The sequence below is a fragment of the Mercenaria mercenaria genome, chromosome 7 (assembly GCF_021730395.1).
Source record: "Mercenaria mercenaria strain notata chromosome 7, MADL_Memer_1, whole genome shotgun sequence".
In the NCBI taxonomy this organism is placed as follows: Eukaryota; Metazoa; Mollusca; class Bivalvia; order Venerida; family Veneridae; genus Mercenaria; species Mercenaria mercenaria.
In genome coordinates, this window is record NC_069367.1 from 32,364,611 (window position 1) to 32,390,619 (window position 26,009).

Below are 26,009 nucleotides of genomic sequence, written 5' to 3' on the forward strand. Positions count from 1 at the left end.
TTTAAATCATGTTCAGTGTGCTCCACGAATTTTACGAGCAGATATGGGTACTGATCTTTTTGCAGCCGCATTCATTCGTTTATGGACGCGTTGCAGACGGATTAAGACAGAATTGGACAGCACTGGAATTCTCACAGTACACGACCACAAAACCCGATGTGTGGTATTTTGTCCCTGAATTGACTGATGCCCATGACTTTTGGTACTAATAAAAAATGGAGGATATGAATGCGTGCATCAGTTTTTTTTAAAGGAAAGACTTTTGCAGTAGAGAATTTAGAGCGCTTGTAAAATTTATAAAACCAGGTGTACATATCCATGTTTATCCATTTGATGCCTTAAAACTTTTCATCGAGCTAAATAGTCGTTTGGAAGAATACATATAATGAAAAAAAGAAATGAGTTGCATAGCTATATTTGAGCAGGAATTCTTCTATACCAAACCTAAAATGTCCTGTAAGTGTCATTTTAAAATGTGTCACCCTCCTACAGATTTTATTTGAACTGTGTTTTGAAGTATTTGCATGTTCTGTTAAATCCATATTCCCTGACTATAAATGATACTCATACAAAATCGATGGGTTTATCATATTGATACTTTCTATATTTATAGTCTTTCCAATGTGGTAAACATGCACGTTTTCAAATAAGTATATATAAGTACAATGCATAACGATAACTTTGCACTACAATCTCTGGGGTTTTGAACTTACATGTACATGTACTTGAAACTAAGCTTGATATGGCATAGACCATGTTGTCATGCGTTGCTGATGGAATTATTTTTTCACAAGAATGCAGAAATAAAAAGTATTCACCTCATTCTTAATTTGTGTTTTCTTAGCAATGTTACAAATATTGGTAATAAAAAGGATTATGGATAGAGTACTTCAAGATTACATCATTGTTCCGATGTTGTTTATCGTCAAAGGTGGTATATGTTGCGCAGTTTTCCGAGTCTAGAAAGGACTGCTCAAATTAGTTCAGAATGTTATCAAACTTCCAACATTACGCATATAAAGTTGATCTACTGCATTAACAAGAGTTTTTTTATAAGTTCCATATTGCTATATAAGGAAAGCTTTCAATGCCCACTTGGCAAATCAAAATTCCATGACGTTTCTTTTGCATATCAAAATAACTTGAAGACATTTGGTAGAACTCTTACATGTAGTGTTTGAGAAGATTTTTTCTTTGGTTTCTAAGGTAAACTTAGCTCTGCATTCAGTTACATTATTTGAAGGAATCCTTAAAACAGCCATCAAAGCAACAATCATGTAATGTTTAGGTGACTTTATCAAAATCACCTCCCAATTTATCACCATCGTTACAGACCAGAAAATGAATACGGAATTTTCCGGTGATGCTGGGGAGAGCTTTGCTTAAAATGAATTCGGGGATTTCTCGCAAAGGAACAACGACTGTTAAAATTCTGTAAAAAATGACAAGACATATGTATGCAATTAATTTTTCGTCAGTCTTAAAACTGACTGTGCCAGAAAAAAATACTGAATTGTCTCAATTTACTCAAACTAAAAAGTCACTTTCTATCAGTACGTCTGTACTTTGATTTAGGAGATATTTGTTGGATGAATTGTTGACGACACACGAGGAACACTTCACGGCACCCGCCAGTCATAGAGCAATTACAATAGCTTGAGCCAATTGTGCTCGGGTGAGCCCTTTGTGCTCGGGTGAGCTTCTTGTGTTACACATGCTCGAATCAACTCTAGTCAACCCGAAATACTTTATTTTCTCGTTACTGTTTATGTTGTAACATGATCACATAAGGTATAAACATGACAGGTATAAAGTGTGATTCACATGCAAATGTAGAAATGACTACAGTGTGATTTTAAATATTACAACATTACGTAGCATTTGGACATTTGCTATTATATTTGATTAATCAAGATACTAACAAAAGCTGTCAGCGCACTCAAATATTCGAAATTGGTGGAAGTATGGGGTCAAAGTATTACCAGAGATGTTCAGACAAAAGAAGAAAAATAGATAAAACAAACAATGTACCTGTATTTGTGGATTTGGATACGTCTTGCAGTATGTGTGGCCATGATTGTAAGCAAGTATTCAAAGTCATATGACAAACAGCTTAGGCAAAACATGGACTGGTATGAAAAATTTACTGATTTCAAAGTCCAAAAATGGCCATAATTCAACAAAAAAGGTTAACAGAGTTATGTTATCTTGCCTACAGAAGGAGATCATGACGAAAAACAAGCTTCAAAGCAACATTTCAAATGTACGAATCAAAGCTATGAGAGTACTGATGGGGCGGTGCATTTTAGCGGTGTTTTGTAACATGCTTAGATGAAAGTCAAATATTGAGATAGGAACCTGTGGTTTGCGAAAGAGACTTCGTCTGACTGAGGATGACATTCATGGCAAATATAAAATAGATTGCATGATAAAATGTGAAACACCACATTTTATCAATTTTATTCAACGAGTTAAATAAATTCAATGTGGATAGTCACAAATGTAAGAAGAATTCTTTTTATCACATGTTAGCCTTTCTTGTCGAAACACCAAAGGTTCGACTTTCTTCTGCTATATAAACAAGTCAATTTGACCGACGTCGCCTATATTACAAATGACGTCAATGTCAAAGCTTTATTACACTAGTGTAGTAATAAATAGAGAATATTAGGTTACTGTCATATAAATTTAAATTTATTAAATAAGTCAGAGAAAATACAAACAAAGGGCCATGAAGGCCCTGTATCGCTCACCTGACCTATTGACCTAAAGATCATCAAGATTAACATTCTGACCAAGTTTCACTAAGATATGGTCATAAATGTGGCCTCTAAAGTGTAAACTAGCTTTTCCTTTGATTTGATACGGTGACCCAGGTTCGAACTTGACCTAAAGATCATCAAGATTAACATTCTGGCCAAGTTTCATGAAGATACAGTCATAAATGTGGCCTCAAGAGTGTAAACAAGCTTATCCTTTGAACTGACCTAGTTTTTCACCCCACCTGACCCAGATTTGAACTTGTCCTATAGATCATCAAGATTATTATTCTGAACAAGTTTCATTAAGATATGGTCATAAATGTAGCCTATACAGTGTAAATTAGCTTTTCCTTTGATTTGACCTGGTGACCTAGTTTTTTATTCTGCATCACCCAGATTCAAACTGGACCTTGAGATCATCAAGATGAACATTCTGACCAAGTTTCATGAAGATACAGTCATAGATGTGGCCTCTACAGTGTTAACAAGCTTTTCCTTTAATTTGATCTGGTGACCTAGTTTTTGACCCAAGATGACCCAATATCAAAGTCGTCCAAGACTTTATTGAGGGAAACATACTGGCAAAGATTCATTAAGATTGGGTTCAAATTGTGACCTCTGGAGTGTAAACAAGCTTTTCCTTTAATTTGAAGTGGTGACGTAGTTTTTGACCCCAGATGACCCAATGTCAAACTCGTCAAAGATTTTATTGAGGGTTCCATTCTGACCAAGTTTCAGTAAGATTGGGCGAAAAATTTGACCTCTAGAGTGTTAACAAGTTTTTTCTTTGATTTGACTTGGTGACCTAGTTTTTAATCCCATCTGACCAAATATCAAACTCGTCCAAGATGCTATTGAGTTTAATATTCTGACCAAGTTTCATTAAGATTGGGCAAAAATTGTGATCTCTAGAGTGTTTACAAGCTTTTCCTTTGATCTGACCTGGTGACCTAGTTTTTGACCTAAGATGACCCAATCTCGAACTCCTCAAAGGTTTTATTGAGGGTAACATTCTGACCAAGTTTCATTGAGATTGGCTCAAAATAGTGACCTTTAGAGTATTAACAGTCAAATTGTTGACAACGACGACAGACACATGGCGATCACAAAAGCTCACCTTTGAGCACTTTGTGCTCAGGTGAGCTAAAAATGAGGCTCAAAAATCATTTTTATTACATTCAAACTTTACAACCAATTTGATCCGAGTCTGCCTTGCATATAATTCTGGATACCATAACTAAATAAGGTCTTATATATACTGACGGTTTTCTTTTAGTTATGGAATTGTCCTCTTTCAAAATAAACTGTTTAAGATCAGCATATAAAATGCGAGTTCACTGTTAGAATATTGCAAAAAAAGTAACGTCTACATTTAATTGTAATATTATTCAAATGTTTTGTCGAAAGAATTTTGATACTAAACCCTATTATAACGATTTTATGCTGAAAATTGTATTATTTCCAGGGCTTTTCACCAGCAAATTGGGAAGAGGCCTAGGCCTTTAAAATTGGGATATTTCTGCGCGATAACTGTCCAGATTGGGGAAAATGCTATTTATGGAAAGATGGTGTTAGTGTAAAAATTTAAACAGTAATAAATATTTTAAACTCAAATTTAATTTTTACTGTTATAGACTAGACTACAGCAGTTTATTTTTCAGACTTCCAAGTTTCACAAATCTAATCACAGGCCGTGTCTTCGGTGTTATTATTACCGGTACCCTCGAATTTATGCTTATTTACCCCACAGTCGAACCATGACCTCTGATTTCTTTTGATACCACCACGCATTTGATTGATTTGCAGTAATATTTCCCGTCATATGACATTTTGTTGGGTGAATAATCAACCGGAAGTAAACAGAGAAAGATGAATTAAATTTATCTCCCCTGAAGCACAGACTAAAATCTAAAATCCGGGACACAGAACGTAACGGATTAGACTGGTAATGCGCAACACGCAGTACTTTGCGCTATAGTAAGACAAAAAATTTAATCGATACCCGACAACTGCTTCCCCCGATAGAACTAAAATTTAAACAAAATTAAACCATTTGTTGGTGTGATTTTGGGAAATGTTATCTTGCATTTTGGGAAGTTTCTCTGCAGTTTTTGGAAAATCCTTGATTAAAATAGAATAGGCTATCTAAGTTAAAAATAGACTGCACCAACTTCACCAAATACACAGTTTAAAACGTGTTCATGGAAAATGTTGATTTATTTATTAATTAAGTTTAATAGGGGAGATCGTGTTTGTATAAAAATCCGTTGTATATTCTATTTATAGAACTGATAAGAAAAGATCGGATTGGCAGACGCCGAGCGTCCATGTTTTTGGTTAACAGTGATGACTTTTTCTAACGGCTTATATTTTCTTAAAACACAAATGATATCAATAATTTTTTTATCAATGAAAAGGATATAAAATAAGCATGTATTGATCACTTTTAATTATTATTTCGAAATATTAAACGGATTTATTATGAACGCTTAACTTACAGTGTTTTTCCTAAAAGTTGAGCCCGGCATCTACGGCACTATTTAAACCCTATGTCATTTAAAACGGTTATTCATTTTTAAAAGATATTTGAATAACAAATCATGAATATCGTATGCATTTCGAAACTTTTTGATTTTTTAAAATCCATAAATGAACGAAAAAATTATTAATTTAAGAATTAAAAATTCTGATCCCATACACAAACAATGTAAAATGATTTGTTTTGCCCACCACCAGATAAATAGGTGTTGATGCGTGACGTCAGGGCGATCTCTCCTATTTGATAAGGAAAAACTTGGGCTACAAACAACAACAGTTGATTTCTTTCTTAATTAAGATTTAAAACGACATGGAAAAGGTTGGGAAACCAAAAATCGGTCATGTGGTGTACGGAATACCTCAGTTATTGTCGATTCCGAAAATGGCAAATCAACGGGAAAAAACAGTTAATTGGAGTGGTATTTATTGCACAAACAATTTTGTTTTTTAGTGTACACTAATAGAATGTGGTCCAATTAATGGGATTCTAGTCTTAATAATGAGACCTCGGGTAGACCGATTTTACATTTTGTTATTTTACGTTGTCTACCTGTAGAGGTCACAACCAGAAACAATCAAAACTGTGGTGGAAACTGTGGTCGATTGAAATTACGATTTTTTAGTAGTCACGATTTTTTTTAGCCCTAACAACTTACCTGTTGTTTTAAATCATAAATAGTAAATAAAAAACATAAGAACAGGACATATTGATCAAGAATTTCTGTTGTAAAAATTTAAACCTATAACGTTTCAATCGTCTTCATGTAATGGCGGTCGGAGAGGAAAAATTACAGGATTTCTATTTATGTATTTCTTTTTTGATCCGTCGCTTTATTATAACATAATTCCCACCAAACAGATTCCATTGGGTGATATTCAGGCAAAGAAGGGGACAGTACTATCACATTCTTTTCCTTTTCTGGTTTGTACTCGGAGGCAGATATCGACAAGTCAAAAAAATATTAGCGATATTCAACTCAAGAGTACAATTATTTGGACTTATGGGATACCAATTTGTAAAAAATGTGCGTTTTGTAACAAAACAAATGCGACTACTTTGGAGTCCTACATCTGTTGACTTTCAAAGAACAACTGGCTTTGACAATGAAATGTAATGCTCATGATCATCATCAAAGACCTTCGACTATCTTGCATAGAAATCTGAAAATTAATACATCATACCTATCAAACGTTATCTATCTATTTATACTGCATCACCCCTCTTTATGAGTATTATGTGCAGCTGCGCGCCTATACAAAAAATTTAAAAGTAGAATAGACGGTAGAATACATAAATAGCTGAACAGCTGAATAGAGCCTTTTAAATCAAAAATATTATAAAGTAAGAGCTGAAAAAACAAACGCTAACCTTGTTTAGCTTTCTGCCCGACCTCTCTGTTCTGCTTAACATTATTGAATAATTTTGATTTGCTGCCAAGTAAAATTTTGTCCGAAGTTCAGTTGTAACCAAATTACCCATCCTCACCAAGCAAACGAATGACGTGACTAAAACACACGCCATAACGCCGCTTGAAAGCTAACATGAGTCACTTTCCGTTTCCTCAAGCGTTTCCGTTATATAAACTTTTATGTAGTAATTGCAAATACGGTATGCATACACTATACATTTGTACCATGGTCTCACGAACCTAATAAAAACCCAGTTTATAATAATAATCGCATAGATATGTCTTTTTTGCAGTTATTCTCAAGAACAAGATGGCGACGTTTTAAGAAAATATTAAAAAAAGTAGTCCGCCGAGCTTTACTGACCTGTTTCAGGAAGGTCTAATACGTATCAGTTGTTCCAGCCTGTATATACTTTTAAACAATTCTGATAAAAACTTGTAAGTGGGGTTTCAGTAATAAGTTCAGTAATTTTCCCTCATGATGTCAGAGTGTAAAAATAGCCGTAATATAGGTCATATCCATGCGCTTTGTTGTATGTGCTCTTATTTATGAGAGGATGTAGAAAGTGGATGCGCTTGGCCGTTTTGCACTAAGAAGTGACGGGCTTTCATTTTCCCGTCTTAATTCCACTGGAGGCGGAGCTTACGCACCGCCCCAAAAATGAGCCAATTTCAAAGTCCAAAAAGGGCCATAATTCAGCCAAAATAGTTGACAGAGTTATATGCTCTTGTCTACAGATGGCAATCATGATGATAGACGAATGTTTTAAAACCACATGTCAAATAGTTTTGACAAAACATGGACTTGTACGAAAATTGTAACAATATCCAAGTAAAAAAGGGCCATAGTTCAGCTAAATTATTTGACAGAGTTATGAATTCTTGCCTACAGATAGAAGTTATTATAATAAACAAGTGATAAAAGATTCAAATCCATATGTCAAACAGTTTAAACAAAATATGCACTGGTACGAAAAACTTAACCAAGATTTGTGAGTTAAAAGGGGCCATAATTCAGCCAAAATTATTTATAGAGTTATGTACTCTTGCTTCAAATTTGACGTGATGTTACATCAGTTTTGAAAGTTTCAAAGCTTTATCTCAAAAGGTTTTTTCAAAATGTGGACTGGTACGAAAAACTTAACCAGGGTGTGACGCCGACGCCGACGCAGACGCCGTGGTGAGTAGGATAGGTCTACTTCTTCTTCGAATAGTCAAGCGAAAATTAATTTATTAGTAAACAGAATCATCAAATATGCTTAGCATTATAATACGTCAGTTTGTTTTGGTTCCTGCTTCACAGAATTTGTTGAAAAATATGAGAAAAAAAAAATGTAAGAAATCATCATATTACGGGAAAGTAATTCTGAAGAAAATGCACCACTTTTACTTGGGTCCATATGACACATCAGCTTATATAAAATATTGTACAGATTGGACAGGAAAAGATCAATGTGGACTTTTGACCTTCAGGTTTTACCTTGACCTTTGTACTGGGTATTGCATATGACACATTGTTTCATTATGGTGAACATTGTTGTCAAGCAATATTAAAATCCCTTAATTGATGACAGAATTATCGACCAGAAAGAAAAATATCCTATTGACCTTTGACTTCTGACAGTTACCTTAACCTTTGTGTCAGGGATATTGGGTTCCGCAAGACAAGTTGTCTAATTATGGAAAACATTTGTGCAAGGCAATATTAAAATCCCTTCATGAATAGCAGAGTTTTAGATCATACTGGAAAAAGCCCTTTTGAACGTTGACCTCCAAGTGAGACCTTGACCTTTGAATAAAGGGTCTGGGCGTTGCACATGACGCATTGTCTTATCATAGGGTAAATTTGTGCCAAGTAATATTAAAATCTCTTAAAGGATGGTTGAATTACAGACTTGACAGATAAAAGGTCCTTTTGGCTTTTGACTTCCAAGTGTTACCTTGACCTTTCAGCTAAGGGTCCGGGTTTTGCACAAGTTGTCTCATCCAGGGTAATATTTTTGCCAACCTATATCTAAATCCTGTTTTGCATGTTATAGACCGGACAGAAAAAATAACCTCACCTTTGGTCTCGAGGTGGGACCTTTACCTTAATGTTAGGGTTCTGGTTGTTGCGCATCATGGGGAACATTTACGCCAAATAATATCACAAACCCTTGATGGATGACAGAGTTATGGACCGGACACGAAACATACCCTGTTCATGCCATATTAACATTTGACTGCCAAGTGTGATCTTGTCCTTTGAGCCAGGGGTCTTAAAGTTATGCATGCCACGTTATCTTATTATGTGGTACTTTTGTGACAAGTAATATTAAAATCCCTTCTTCGATAGAGAGTAATGGACCGCCCTTTTTACATCTGACTTCAAATTGGGTCCTTGACATTTGAGCTAGGGGTCTGGGTTTTGCGCATGGCACATCGTCTAATCGTGGGGAACATTTGTGCCAAGTAATATTAAAACCCCTTGATGAATGACAGAGTTATTGACTGGACACGAAACAGACCGTGTCCGTGCCATGTTAACATTTGACTGCCAAGTGTGACCTTGACCTTTGATTCAGGGGTCTGAAAGTTATGACCTTGACCTTTGAGCTAAGGGTCCGGGTTTTGCACATGACACGTCGTAACTAAACACTTTATTTTACTTTGAAGATATACAAGAGATTAGAAAAAAATAATGTGTAAATACAAAAGATTTCTTGAAGTTGCAAGAAGAATATAATAGAGGTTAACTTTAACCTTTTGGGCACTGAAAGATAAAAAAGTTTACTGCAACACAAAATGACAACTTAAACAAGAGGACTAAGAGACACTAAGTCGTTCATCTGAGCACGCATTATTTTATTTTTGAGCAGTACATCCAGTAGTTACTAAAGTATACTGCATTCTATAGAGTCTACTGTAGAATAATTGTACTTCTGGACATTTTATGTACTGAAGAATACCAACAGAATATATCATAGTATACTGTTTGTACAGTAATATATTTAGTATACACTGAAGATAGTGTACTTTATCTACTATAGTTTACTGTATGTACTGAATTATATTGTATGCAATGCCATATGTTGTGTCTGCTATAGTATACGGTACATGTATGTTCAGCACATGTGCCCTGTCAAGAGAAGTATACTGATTCTACTGTTACCATAGAATACTATATGCACCATAGCATACAATGGCAACTGTATGTACTGAATTATTGTAGTAAAGTATGTACTTTAGTGTGCAGATAATTATTTCCTGTGTTTAGAAAGAAGTCAATGTTGGGATGTGATGTTTCAGACCACGTTTTGAGACAGTACATACACTGGTTCCCGAGCAGAAACCATTTAATAGTTTTTCTACATTAAAGGTTTAGTAACAGCAGCCCCTATGTGCAGTGGACCTGAACCATCTCCTGGTGTTTGAAAGATGCTGCAAACCCAGTTTGCACACACTGCATACATTGGTTCATGAGAAAAAGCCATTCAAATGTTTATCTTCTTTAGTTACAGTGGTCCAGGTGTGCTGTGGGCCGAAACCATTTCCTGCTTTTTGAAAGAGGTCAATGTAAGGATGCTACAGACCAAGGTTGGTTTATATCTGGTTTGTAGTTTCTAAGAAGAAGACATCTAAATGAAATGTTCACGATGGACGATGCGCAATGGACGACGGACGATGGACGCCGGACAACCCACCGATACTAATTGCTAAAAAGCAGCATTTAACTGTATGTTTCCCTGAAAAATTCCTCAATCCACTTATTAAGTTAAAATAGATACAAAACCAATGAACAATTATGTATGAAACGATGGATATTCTCTCTGAGTTATCCAAACAGAGCAGCGCTTTCTGCTGCTATGTGTCTGTATATAAACATGAATACGATTAAACACACAGTTCTTTTACATAAGAAGCCGTTATCATACACACTCATGTAACAGAAAAACGTTTTGACAGGCTCTATATAGTGTTACCAATATATCATTAATTGTTAAAATTGTCACTGGTCCGTAGAAGTTCACAGCCAAAATATAAATTTTTATCTAATATTTTAAGATGACTAATGATAACATAATTCACTACAATAAACAAAATAACATCCCAAGTTCATAATTTCACTCAACATTATTTAACGCTATGCATATTAAGTTCAAAAATGAGTGCTACTCTCGACAACTATCATTTTTTCTTGGGGTTTTACACCTGTTTCAACAGTATCTTTAATTTTGGTCTAACATCAAACAATGAAAACAATCAACTATTTCAAGTGTATGTGGTCTGTCACTAGCACTGTAACTAAACCCCTTATCCAAGATGGTTGTAGATTTTCCTCATGATATCATCAACATCAGCAATGTTTGCAAATGAATCTAAATCATCCAGGTTTTGCCTTCAATTTCATTCTGTTTAATATGTACTGCTCTTGGTCCTCTGAGGGGTTCCAGACAGGTACTTCAACCTTCACTTCTACCAAAGTGCACGCAAGCCTCCACACATCTGTTGTTGAAATTTGAGCTGCTTCTTTCTAGCATCACCCTGGAGGCCTTGCAAGCAGGAGTGCCAGGCTGTGAGGACCCACCAGCCATAGTTGTCATGACAGTATTCATGCTCCTGAGCTTGCTCAAACCAATGTCACGTAACTTTACCACATGGAAATTTTGTGAAACAAGTATATTTTCCGGCTTTATATCCCTGTGAATGATTTTTGGATCTTGTGAGTGCACAGTGCCTTGTGATACCTTTAATAAAACAGTCAACTTCACTGACATAGTCATGGCATTTTCTTCATTATAGAAGTTATCCAATTTGCATCCTTCAATAAGTTCAGAAACCAGATATAGCTGATCACTTGCTAAGGCATACGCCATCAGCAGTACACTATTTGGATGCCTTAACTTGCTATGTACACAAAGTTCACGGTCAATGAATGGTTTTGCAATCTCCATTCTCTTCATAACAATCTCGTTTATAGCAACTTTAGTCCCATTCCAACGCCCTTCATATACAGTACCAAATGCCCCATTTCCTATTTCTTTACTCTTTCTTAATGTTTAAATCGTTTAAATGCATCCTTGGTACACATGGAGATGCCTGAGTTTTTGACTGAGTAGTGGGTGCCTAAAGCTGGACACTTCCTCCATTTTGTATTCCCACGTTTTAAGTACGTAACAAATAAGTAATAACAAATAAGTAATAAGTAAAAAACAAATAAGTCATAAGAAGTAACTAAAATGTCCCTCCAGGGCTTACGAAACTGAGTGCAGCGTAGTGAAGGCAAAATATAATGAATTAGCATATCCATGAGTGATCTATAACCGCCTTATAGTTAAAACGCCCCTTTTCATCAATCACCAACATCCCCGTCTCAGGTAAACTAAAACAAACAGGTAAATCTTTTTTGAAAGTATATTAAAACAGTAAAAAGATTTATTCTGAAAATTGGCACATTTATACATTACATTATGACTTTTCAACAACATTTTATCCAACCAAAAGTCTGATTCTGGTTTTTTTTTTTTTATTTATTTTATTTTATTTGTTTTTGCAAGCTGACTTTTAGAAAAAAAGTTTATGCCTGTCAGGAGAAACTTTGTATTTAAATTTCCCTGGGAGGTGTGGCCAACGGCTGATGTTTGTAAACAAAATCGTGTGTGCGCTACCAGTATATAGCAGACGACTTTTGTAGAACATAGTATTGCATTCTTTTTCAATGAGAATATAATATGCACGGTTCAACAGTTATATATTTAAGCAACAATAACATTCAATTAAAAATAAAACACCACTGTCAAAATTCATGCATAATCAGTTTGATGGTGATAACGCGACAGTACGATGATGATAACGCGACAGTACGATGACGATGACGATAACGCGATAGTACGATAATGAAATAGGTGACTACTGACCGGTGGTACTAATTGCTTTTCTGGGCGTTATATAACCTTAGAATCGCATTTTATTTGTCTGTTGAGATGAGCCTAAAGAGAAAAGGGTTTTCTAAGAAATTGTCAGTGTCCTTATGAAGAAAGAAATAACTTGATTCCAATAGACGCAATATTTGTTGTGTTCAGTTGCTCCGCCTCCCTGAATGTGGGAGGTACATAATGGGCAGAACTGTGAATACTCATTAATTTTGCACCACCTCCTGATTTAGTTTTGAAATGATATATAAATAAGTTGGTTACATCGCTTGTCAGTGGATAAAATAGATGTTTGAACTATAAAGTTGGGTATAAAATACTTGAAGAATTTCTAATCTGATAACCATCCTGTGCGTTTCTTCTTCTGGTAAGTAAGTTTCTTTCTTAATTGTTTATATCTATTTATTGATTTTATCAAATATTATATAAGGAGTTTAATAAATTCATTCTAGTTGAAAATCATATAAATGAATCATAAAATAAGTCGATGGTTCTATTTTATTCATAATTAAAATTACTTGATTTAAATTTATGTAATTAGAGGATTTTTGTGTGTATTTTTTTTCTTTCTCTTTTTGTTTGTTTAAATAAAAGCTCTGTTGCACTTTTATATATAAATTTCGAAAGTAACTTAAGGGTCACTATTAACAAAACCATTTTCCGTTTGAGATCACTCAGCTTTGACCGAATTATTGATTGAGACGCATTAAGACAAACGGCACATATTTCAGTTTTAGCTTCTCTGATGGCATAAAGTGTCATTTTCCTTTGAAGAGGGTTTGTCATTTACATTGAAAAACGGCCTTTCGGGCAAATTGCTAAAAAAATTATTGACAAACAAACATTATCATCCTTTTAAATTACAAAACTCGCCTTTTATTATGTTAATTAACTAGTTGAATAAATTCAGTAAGAAAACGCACTCATGTAAGATCCTCTTTGTATTTTACCAACATCCGTAAAGTTCAAGTAAAAAGAGTTTCGGCAATTTTCTTTCAGGTAATTCACTCAAATGCATATTTGTCAAAATTATGTAATTGTGTATTATGTTGAAAAAAAAAAATACAGAATTTGAAATTTCCACCGTTTTATAAATCGAATGAAAAGTTTGATACTTCAATGAATTCTTAAAAGTTCGTGATTTATAAGCAGTGTAGTTTATAAAACTTCTAGAGTATATGTTTTATTAAGCTTTTGGTAATGCCTGAAACATCGCTTGTGAACATCGCTGTAGCTAGCAAACTATGGGTCTGACGCATCACAAGAGGCGTTCGCGGCAGACTATAATATTTCCGCAGGGGTCTTCCTTCCACATGATCATGTAAGTAATGGAAAGTTGATCCATTGCGGATATTGATTACTTCTTGATTTTATAACAAAAACCAAGGTTTTTCTAGCGTAATACAGTATTTCAAATATAAATGACGTCATCAGGGACGCCAAAACTGAAGACGCTAGAAACGTTACTTTCACCATTACGTTAAAATATCTGTTAGTAGATGTATTAGCATTATCTATCTATTAAAACATTAATTTAATGTTTTAGAATTTGAACTCATTATTCTAGGCCATTTTGTACAGATAACTGTAACAAGCCCTTTACATAGCGGAAAATAAAATGGGCAGGATGTTTTCAAAACTTCTAAGAAAATATGGCTGCTATTGCATCCACTGGATAAGGATGTTATCTTTATTCAACGTTCAGATGATTGATTTTCTTTGTTTTAGTAGTGTGCCTGTATGTTCGAAATAAGGGATTAGAAAACTTTGAATGTTCAGTCTCCCTTGATGGTGTTTCAAAATAGTGGTTATTCTAAAAAGATCAATGTACGCAAAACTATTTTTTCAACTATATTTAAAACTTGCACAGTGTATGCATCGTCATGTACAGCGCCATCGCTACAAATACAGTAAGGAACATCAACATAAAAAGCTTGTTTAGGTATTTCATGAATAGGTGCTATTAAAAATAAAAATATTTCTCTATAAGAACATATATCAAAAGTGTACCAAATTCACCATTGTATTAACTGTGAGTTACCTGATACATGCAATAAATCTCCTTGCATCACATGTATATTTTTCGATCATAAATAAATTGATACACAAGTTAATATATTTTAAAAGTAGCTAAAAAGACACAAATATCTCCAAAAATAACATTTGTAGGGCCTAAATAGGTAAAAAACAAAACAACCCCCCCCCCCCCCAAAAAAAAAAAAACAACGTTTCAGGAAATTATAACTTCCTGGTGTAAACCTCACACAACATTTGCAAAAGTGACTGGATATAGCTGGATTATGGATTATAATCATCCAGGTAAAATATATTTTTCAATTTTTGTGGAAATTGTAACAGATCTCACAATATCCGTGTCATTTTCCTTCCATGTGATGAAGAAATAATACTAAAATTGATAACTGAATGAAATAAAATTACAAACTGTGATGCTTAATTTGTGTAAAAATTCAAACATTATTTGTTCTAAACGAGTATGAACGAAAAACCTATGTTTTCTTTATGTACAGTCAAATCTGTCTATAAAGACCACCCTTGGGAGAGCCAAAATGTGCTCTTTATTGGGTGGTGGTCTTTATTCGCAGGTTAAAATACACTGTAAATGTTAAAATATGAAACAAAACATGTGGCCTTTAGAGCCAGGTGGTCTGTGTTCATAGGTTGACTGTAACTGGTAAATACACTCTAAAATCTTTAGTTGGTGTTATGTATGGTGCATGCATACCTACAAAACAAGGGCGGCATGTTTGGCTGATGTTAGATTATTCTATTTAGTAAATAAAACAACATTAAATGTCTCCGTTAAGATTTCGGTTAGAAATACTGACAGGCATTATGTGTGGCAGGTATTTATGCTTTTGTCTAAAGAGAGTACATTTATCCCTTGGTTATGTCAAAAGAGCAGCGAAAGTCGAGTAAAAAAGCCTATAAATTATGATCCCTTTCTAAGGGGCCGGAGAGCATATTCGAAATTTTGTGCAAAAGTAACGCAAGATTATGATGAATTCCTTAATCGCTTATACAATCACATTAAGCTAGTTTCATAGATAATTTAACCTCTTATGCATGTACCACTACTAATTTATTTAATCGTATAACTTCATGTCGAACTGCTATTTTACCCCATGTGAAAAGACATTGCGAAAAAGTATATTCAAACTCTGGTAGAAACATTTTTAGTCGGTATAAAATCTCGCAAATTCATAGAAAATTAAAATCTAACAATTGAAAGGTTTGCCGTCAGTCGATTCGTATGATTTCTTTAATCTTTATACCTATTTACCAAATAATCTAATGAATGACAAAGGAACTGCTTTAATTAAACGCACTCTTTGTGCATTTAATTTCAGGTAAGCCTTTTTGCTAACATTTTTCCATGTGAACCTGTGAGGCATTTTTAAAACCATCTCCTTATTGAACAAACATTGATGTCCGGTTAGGGAATGTAGTTTTTCGAAAGGTAATTATTTTTCCGTGAGAACTACTTCTGCCTAGCTTGTCGCAGACTTTTTCGTATGATTTAGAAAACGTATACACAGTCAGGTGTGGTTACTATATTAACAATAGAGAGTTTGAGATTTCGAACTTCGCCTTCCCCTTCAACGTCTCTCATATATATTTTGGGTAAAACGTCACCGATATGCGTGTAGTTTATTTATATCACACGTTACTACTAAAGTTTTCCATGTAATATCACGTAAGCCTAAGACTTCTCTTTATTACTATGCGAAACAAAAAGGTTAGTTTCAGGATTTCTGCTTATTAAGTTATTTGATTATCCATATATATAATTAGACTAAATTTGATGCGAACCACTATCAATAGGTATAAGAATAATGAAGTTTTGTATGGCTAATGATTTTAACTAAATACATTGAATTGAACTTGGAAGTATGAAGTTATCAACTGATTTTGAGAAACTTTGAGATTTTGTTCAAACTTTAACTTCTACGGCATATTTGTGTCCCCAGGCGGTATCGATTATACCAGATGGGCATTTTTGTCGTACGAAGTGAAGTTTTGAACGTCCGAATATGTGATATCACGAAAGTCGAAACTTCATGCTTTTTACATCTACTCTGTCCACATACTCGGTATCAAAGACTGAAATCTTGATGGAGGCACATGGCATGATAGTCATTTTACTTGAGAAATAAATAATTACGCTCGATTATCATTTGGTGGAATATTTTATTTTCACATCCAAATAAAATCAATCTGTTTTTGTCGGACACTGAATACAAAAATTGCGTTTTAATTATAAACATAAAATGGTACTAGTAATACGGAAAATTCCTTTGAAGCATCAGACAACTTCAGATCTGTGATATCATGATGAGAGACGTTTCCTGTTAGCCGTATGGAATAACTCCATTCTTGAAATGCACGGAACCAAAGCCTGGCAGAAGAAAATTGAGGGTTAATTCCCCCTTTGATGCTTACATTTTACAAAGAAAGTCGGTCTTGAAACTCGGTGTGACCCTACCCCTACCCCCCCCCCCCCCCCCCCTGAAATGGGCGAACCCCTCTTTAATGTTGGTGTCCCTCTAACCAAAATTCCTGGATCCGCAGATGCTTTACTTATAAAATAGTATATTAAAATCATATTGTGCTGTCTGAGAGTTTGGCATTATACAGAGTCATACATAGTGTCATTATCACGTCGATATGATCATTATAGGTTATTAACTTTGTATGTGGATATATGCACGAGTTCTGCAGAGGTAATATTGCGCGACTTTAGGAGAGCAATATTGTCCGCGAAAGAATGATGATAACGTTTTTATTACATATCCACTATCAAATGATTAATTTATATCTAAATTATCGTTCTGTCACGAAAGACAGGAAAAAATACGGAAAACAGTTCTCCGAAAACGCAATAAACAAATCAAACTGACGCGCATTAATATTTTCCGCGAAAATGACGTCAACTTGTTGTCGCAACGTGCGCTCGGACGCCACGGACGTCACGCGATTCTTTCCATTACAACGTTAAGAAAACACTCCACGTCCTATATTAGTCCAACTCATTTCAGTCTGATAAATTACTACGTGCCAGTATCTAATAGGTCCGATTAATCAAAGTGTAAAAGTAAACAAAATATTGCATAAATTACAAATTAAACAAACACACAATAGCAACAAAAATCTAAAGAACGAGATCCGCAATGGACGGACCGCCAGGGGAGGTAAATAGAGTCACGGATTGGGACTAGTCCGATATGAAAGCGTTCAACGTCATGACATGGAAAAATATTGCACGATCGCGGTCCATTGAAACCCAATGGAAAATAATTTTAGGTATGTAATAATCGTTTTTATTTCCTCTCATGTATGATTTACAATCGTGCATTGTATACTGACTATACTGACATAATTTTATATAAAACCTAAATGTTCGGAGCAACACTAACGAGTTTTTACATTGTTCACATTGTTTTATCGTTTTATTTATTTATTTATTTATTTATTTTTGTTTGTTTGTTTGTCTGTTTGTTTTGTTGTTGTTTTTTTTTTTGGTAACCGCTCTATATTAATTAAAATGTTTTTAATTTTTTCATTTTTAAAACCACTTGTAAAATTCCTGCCATTTCGGACAATTTGTATCAAAATGCACGAAAAACACGATCATAATTACAGATAAATTTAATGGGCGGATTAAAAGAAGTAAGGTTCATTCTAATGTTTGAAATCTCAAGGAATTTTAATCGAACTTCAACTTCATACGTTAACTTCGCAAGAGACGTTGAAGGGGAAGGCGAAGGTTGAAATCTCAAACTCTCTAATAATTCACAACTTCTTGGTGATGTTTTCAAATACGGACACTAAAAGACTACAATACTGCATTGCTTGGTATTGACATATCTCTATATATAAAATGAATTTAAGTACAGATATTTACTCGAGTTTATTCTCTATATAGATGGGATCTTCCCCATACAATCTTTTGAAATATATCAGCCCAGGTAACTATTTAAATACTGTTACTTAATACCTGGTTTGTCGCACAAGTTGTCTAGGTCATGTTGTCTGTTTATATAATCGTCAATACATCTTTGCAAGAGCGACTTTCTAGAATTCAATAAACGTTATCAATATGTTCTTTTGCAGAACTACTGCGAAAATATTCTACTACATGTCGCTATTGTAATTCAGACTTATTTATTTGTACGTTTTAAGTTTAATAGCAGTTTAAAAGCACTTCTTTTATAAGGTGTATCAGAATAGAAATTATTTATCAAATTCAATGGAAAATTTCCCAAATGCATTTTGTAAAATGATAAAATGTTTTATTATATGCGGTTCTGACTCGATTTGGTGTTCAGTCCTTTGTCAGCTGGATGCTACACTTTCCTCTTTTATCGTGTATAACAAAAGAGGTGGACGACGCCATGATAGGTAGTTATTAAAGTCCATTTGTACTGAGCTGCTTTGATATATTTCTGTTTTCCTGATTCGTCGGATCTTTAATAATGTTCTACTGTTGTTGTGCTTTCTGCAAAGCATGACACACATGCGTAAATGGTTTGTAAAAAGCTTTCATATGATCCATTGAAAATATAGAACTTAACTAATCAAAATAATAGAAGACTTGCCTTGACTGAGTTTGTTCATGAGGTGAAATACGCCTCCAGCCTAAGCGGAGTTCTTTTTTGACAATATTAAATGAACTCCATAATACTAAAGGACCAGAGCTTTTTCATATAATTATTTACCCCGTTTTTGGGTTTCACATAACGTGCCTTTAGTTTCCCTTGTGTGATAAAGACATTCAGCTGTCGGGGGCTTAATTGTATGTATACTGTTCAATAACATTGCAATATGGTGGGGATATAGAATGTGAGCATTTTTGTCAAACTACTGCTTTTAGCACACCAGCCTTGTTTAGCAACTGACCGTTCTAAGGTGTTGCCGCACGTCGTTTCTTTATGTTTACGTTTTGAGCTTTGAGTTATGACCACATTAATTAACCACCTGCCCCTGATGCCCTTCCGTCTGTAATTAGCTGAATGTAATTGCGGAAAGACCATGTTCAACTCAGAACGTTTTTAAATACAGGGATAATAAATATTACTGTATGTACATAGGCTATATACCAATAAAAGAAATTGTTCTTTGTTTCATATAAAATTCAGCTACTTCAGAACAATTTTGTTACAGTTTCTAGATTTTCACTATGTCGAAGACCTATTTTCCACAAGATATCCATACATTTGCTTCAAGAAAACGAAAAGAAAAAGGGGTGTTGAATAGTATGCAGTGAAATGCGAGTCAACTGAAGTCAGGTACCCTCATATTGCCGCATTTCAGAAAGCGGTCCGCAGAATAAACAGCCTACTTTCGTTTTCAAGTAAACAACTCGAAAACATGCGAATATTAGCATGAAAAGTGTCCTATTTTATGTAAAATTCATTCCACGAGTGAAATAATGCCCATTTGGTCCCCGATTTACGCGCAAATGCGCGAAAAATGGAAAAATTAGGTTCTTTTTGTTAGGGACTTTTTTCAACTACACCACGGAAGCACATTTTTTGACCGAATTACTGCATTATAACCTAGATAGCTTTGTAGTTGCGGGGCTGAAGACGATTTAAGTATCAAAGCGCAGAAAGCACAGAAAGGTTGAAACCTTTCGATTTATAATCTGAAGAAAAACATGTGGTTCTGGTAAGAAGTTAGTTCAATCACATTAAACTTGCACAGGGCGCCTTTTAATATTTGGACGTTCAACATGTTCCTGTGTCAAGTTTAATTGAATGACAGCCATTTACATAGCAAAAATTTCAACCTTATTTTATTGAAGTGTAATGTAGTAAAACTCTCAAACACGTGATATATTGGTTTGTCGTAATTTAAACTGCACCAGCAATTACTTCCCCGACACATAACACAGACTATTCTAGCATACTTTAATTAAAGATCATGAACAATACAACGCACTAGTAAAAACATCTGCGGCCATTATTTAACGCACTTGTACCGCCGAATGCATGTAGACTAGACATTTTAACTGCTTTAAATGCTGGTTACACCCATCAATTATAATCATCACACTACACAGACAATACCTTAGTAATACCTTAGTAACGGGCAGCATTTTTTGTTATAAAATCCGACCATGAGAATACTTTTCGTCTAAAATCATTTTTATGATAAAGAAAACTGGACAGTTTCGTGTTGTGATGCAAACACGAATAGATGTAAATTCACTTTCAACGTGAGGATATGTCTTCGCAAATTTCAGTAAGACAGTATGTTCAATGGATGTGTAAAATAGGTTTTCTTTGTCCGTTGTTGGTATTTATATTACCTATCACATGTTAGTCACTTCCACCGTAAACTTGTAAAACCTTCCGCAAGAGATTTTGCGGAAAGGTCTACCGGGAAATTTATAAAATCTTCGATAAAACATCGGACTATATGAAACGTCAAAATCGTAAAGTATTGAAGTCCGACGTTTACTTATCGAACTAGTAAGAAGTGTGTATGTTACCTTCACTTTCACAGGAGCTGGTATTTAAGGCATGAAGGTAGTTATTCGCCGGATATGCCACCATGGTCTACTCGAATCTAGTCCATATTAATAGATTTTCCCGACTTGTAAAATCTATTTTCATGTCAGATATCAGCTTTATTTATGCTTGTTTGTAAGGAAGAATGTCTGCTGATGTTTTCAGCTACGTTATATGTTTCAAAAATTTAGTCGAAGCTGTTTGGTAAAGTTAAAGTAAAGTTTGTATTTTCTGATGTCTACCTATACCATATTTGCGTTTCCAAACAATGTTTATTCAACAGAAACTACAAACTCATTGTGTACTTAAGGTATTAGACCCCTAATAGTAATGTTTAAAAATGGCACTTGCTTGGTATATTCTTACAGCTGACCGTGCTTCGCACTGTGTTGCAAATTTTTAGAAACTTTTACCCTGCAGTTTTTTATAAATTTTGTGTAATTGATGGTATTTCCTCGAGCTCAAGTAGAGACAAAATTTCAAAGTGATGGTCTTTATCCAAAACGTTTGCAGAGAATTCATTATACCATTATTTTTTATAAAAAAACATCAAACTATTGGTAAACAATTATAAAACTTAGAATAAAATTGTCAATATCATTTTTTCTAGGGTGCCTCAAGTAAACGGATTTAATGAGAGAGAATTGTAACTCCAACATTGAAAAATTATGGTCGAATAATTTTAAAATACATGCAAAACCCTGAAAGAAATACATCTTTAATCGGGTACTCTACTTAATTAATTAGTGAAAAGAAAGTAATCAACGTCTCAAAGTAAACATGTGTAATATTGCACCCGTAAAAAGTCATTATGTTACAAACATATCTTCTGAAACCCAGTTAGATGGCTTCGACACATAAGCAACTTTGTGCCCCTAGTGAAACTCCAAACGGTAAAGGTGAGGGGAAAGTAATAAATCAATTGGCCAAAAAGACCAAACGGAGCTGGACACACAAATGCTCCGACATTGCTCGAATCCCATTGGAATAATTTCTTAACAGATCAGGCTAGCTTAAGTTTTTGTGGTAGAGGTTCATTTCAGTCAAAAATGATAACAGACGGACAAAAAATGTTCCAAATATGGCCACTCTTAAAAGTGTTATTTGTTGTGCTTTGATTGACCAAAAATTTTGAGTTGTGGAGGTCTGTTTGAGCCAACCACTAACTGCTCATTTTATCACCCCTTGATAATAACCCCCAAGTTGTGAAACGAAATTTCACAATTTGTTGTGCGCTAAGAATAAGGACTAGGGACGTTACTGCACAAGTCAATATATCTCGCTACGAGCGTTTTTGGTACGAAACATAGGCACAGTAAAACGTCTACCGTACTTAATAAATATTGTCTTCAAAGTTGTGTAGCATTCAAGACGGGACAGAAACATTTTAGAGACAGTAAAAAGGTTTGAAAATGTTGTTCTTGTGGTAAATTAATTGCTGCATGTGTTTTAAACGCGTAAACAGTGTCCTAGCAACAATCGGCCATTTTAGTTTTACTTGGATTACTTCCCTTGAAATTAAGAAATTACCGTCTCTGTCATCCATGTCATGCTGGTGAACTCAACGTGAAACTGGCACCGACTACGGCGGCGGCGTATATTGTATCGTCGAAAAGTCGCCATTTTGTTTTTTTGAGAAAAGCACTGAAACAACCCAACCCTTGACTCAAGAAATCTGAGAAAAATCTCAGCGCGGAAGTTGAGATTTTACTGAGAGATTTTTAGTGAAAGCCAATCTGAGAAAAATCTCAAGCTGAGAATCAAAGTTGAGATTTTTTTTCAGACTTGAGCTGAGATTTTGACTTGAGAACGTTATTGAAAGCGGGGCCTGGAGTCATATGCTAAATTTATGTTTGTGTTGAATTCTTTGGGACCTGCAGCATACTGTTTGAAATACATATATTTTCAAGTAAGTGGTATATCTGTTGAAAATCAACTGTTTATGACTTTGATGAAGATAAGGCGATATTCAACAAACTTTGAACTGTCAACTTTTTTCTCAGTTTCTGAATCAAGTGTGAAAAATATTGTTTACACATGGATTATATTTATGTCAAAACAGTGGAGGGAAGCCAGTATATGGCCAAGTCAGAATCTGGTGAGGTATTTTATGCCGTCGGATTTTAATTAAAATTCCCAAAGACAAGAAACATAATTGATGGAACTGAATGCCCGATTAAAAAACCTAAAGCACCTAGAGCTCAGCAGTCTACATATTCGACATACAAGAACAGAAACACTATTAAAGTTCTTGTTGGCACAACACCTGGTGGATTAGTAAACTATATTTCTGAAGCTTATGGAGGGTCTACCAGTGACAGACAAATTGTTGAAAGGTGTAAAATTGTAAATGCCTGTGACCCCGGGGATAGTGTAATGGCCGATAAAGGTTTTAACGTTCAGGATTTGTTTGCGACAGCAAATGTACGAGTTAATGTACCAACGATCTTCAAAAAGAAAAATAGAATGTCTGGGAAAATAGTTCTTAATGACAGGAAAATATCCAGTAAAAGGGTACATATTGAAAGAATTATTGGACTAGGAAGAACTGACAAGATCTTGACATGTCCTTTAACGGGCACGGAAACAAAGTTGTCGTCTCATATAACTTATCATGCTGCAAATATGGCCAAATAAGTAGCTTAAAACTGGTAGTAGGTGGTCTATGAATGTGCACATCAACTTCTGCATACCAAAATGTTCGTCAGAATATGTAGTTTTCAGGACTGCCTGATGCCAGTTTCTAGTCACTAGGCAAAGTCCTCAAATTCATGATGGCCGCCAACATGGCCGCTGATACATGAAAATGATACCCAATGCATAAAATTGCAAAATTAAAGCATTTAGCTGTTGTAAATTAATTTGAAGTTATTATAAAAATGTGAAAGTTATAAATCTGCAAAATTATATGCATTTATCGATACGAAATACAACTTTTTGACACATTTTATACCAATCTTATATGGACTAAAATGTGATAATACTATGTTTGTATTCCTCTATTTACAGTTGTTCCTTATCCCGTGTTGAATAAGTGATAATAAATTGTAATAACATTATTATTTTGTTAAAGGATACATTCAAATTATTGATAATATATATATTTAAATGGAGGGGGGTAATTCAATATAGAATATATCTAATAACAGGTAAAATAAAAAAATGAATTGATAATCATCTTCAGTTATGTATATATCATACTATAGTTTCATTATCAAAACAATGTATGAACTACGAAATATATATTTAAACCAAACGTACCAAGTTTATTTAAAAATGGCCGCCAAGATGGCTGCCGCAATGTTTTTGTTATGACTTATATTTTATACCGGCAGCAACACCTTTGAAGACTCTGCTATAGCTTGTTGATTTCTTTGCGTTATAACAGTCGTATATATGTTGATTATTTAATTGCATTGCGATTTATAGAGTAAACTGCAATATTTTTTGATATTTATTAAATAAACGAATCAGAACATAGGTATATACATCCATACCAGATATAGGTTATAAATGTAAATATTTATTAAATGAATCTTTCCCCTACACCAAATACACAGTAAATAAACACTGCATAAATACACGGCCTGAGTATTTTTGGCTGTTAGGGTCAAAACACCCGTTGTGCTCGTTCCAATAATATCTGCCACTGTCTGGGCAGTCATGCCCAACAAATGTTAGCTGCCAAATCTGGAAACACCATGGGACAAACTGCCCAACAAATGTTAGCTGCCAAATCTGAAAACCCCATGGGACAAAATGCCCAACAAATGTTGGCTGCCAAATCTGAAAACCCCATGGGACAAAATGCCAAACAAATGTGGGCTGCCAAATCGAAAAACCCCCATAGGACAAAATACTGAGCATTCGACTACAGCATTAACAAACTATCGGGAATTTATTATTTCCAGTCGATGACCTGGTGAATACTCAAAATAGCCTGGATATTCCCGACCAACCATGTGGTAAATGCAGGGAGAAATAGATCCTTGAGAACATACACTATACAAAATGGTAACCTCCCTGGTTTAATATCTTACATCATATAAAATTTACAAGGGTAATCTCCCCTTTGTTAAACATCCTAAACTGACCAATCATAAAATAGGCAATTCATGTACATTATATACAATTACAAGTGTAACCTCCCCTGTTTTATATATTCTGAATTGATCGGTTGTAAAATTTCACCTACATCATGTAAAATTTACAAGGGTACTCCCCTGTGTACATCAAAATATAAATATAAAACTAAGACTCCTAGTTATTTGAAATATTGTTTACTCTTGAAAAGTGACCCTTCTCAGGTGATCTCCCTGACAATTAAAGCATCTCCCTGGAGATCTAGGCAAAGTACGATTCTACAGCCAGTGATTTCCCCCACAATTAAAGCAGCCTCCCCCATTCCGATTAGGACTACCTGATCTACCCGGACTGTTTTCCCGATACTTATTTCTTCCGGGACTATACGGAGAGGGAGACAATGATTGATCAACTTTGGCGGTAAGCTCAGACGGTAGCGTTTTCTTGGTATTTAAGTTGGCTTTTGCTAGCGGTCTCCTGGACTTTAATCATACTATTTAGTAACTCTGAGAGGGTATGTTGCGTTGGGGTTTGAGCGATTTTAGAACTAAAAGTCGGACTTGAACTATCTGAGTCTGTACTGGAGGCAAGCCTCTATGAACGTCTGGGAATTGACTCCCTAGTAGCCCTAATATTTGGACATTCCTTATGCGGAGACAGATTGCCCTGTAACGCATTATGGCACTGTTGAAATTCCTTAGCACGTTCTAAGCACGAGCGTATTTAAGTTTGAGATGGATCACATGTTCAGCTGCACTTACGTCCCGCATT

At 34.8% G+C, this 26,009-nt stretch overlaps 2 protein-coding genes across 4 annotated transcripts in view; one reads left to right on the plus strand and one right to left on the minus strand.

Annotated features, from left to right (window-relative positions):
* Positions 1-9,559: 9,559 nt before the first annotated feature.
* LOC123555965 (probable myosin light chain kinase DDB_G0292624) lies at positions 9,560-12,141 on the minus strand. The gene has a single exon (XM_053548019.1). It carries the CDS (start codon positions 11,650-11,652, stop codon positions 11,152-11,154), a length of 501 nt encoding a protein of 166 aa, XP_053403994.1. The 5' UTR covers positions 11,653-12,141; the 3' UTR covers positions 9,560-11,151.
* A 694-nt stretch (positions 12,142-12,835) lies between these two features.
* The window catches only part of LOC123554591 (uncharacterized), a 50,319-nt gene continuing 37,145 nt past the window's right edge, over positions 12,836-26,009 (plus strand). For 2 of the 3 annotated variants that reach the window (XM_045344839.2, XM_045344841.2), the window contains exon 1: positions 12,836-12,988. The gene's annotated coding sequence lies outside the window, so the exon portion shown is untranslated. Of the gene's footprint in view, positions 12,993-26,009 lie in introns of all 3 variants that reach the window. The other variant, XM_045344840.2, reaches the window with a different exon arrangement.

Coding starts and splice junctions, on each gene's coding strand:
- LOC123555965 (XM_053548019.1), bottom strand. CDS start 11,652: ATGAAGAGAATGGAGATTGCAAAACCATTCATTGACCGTGAACTTTGT.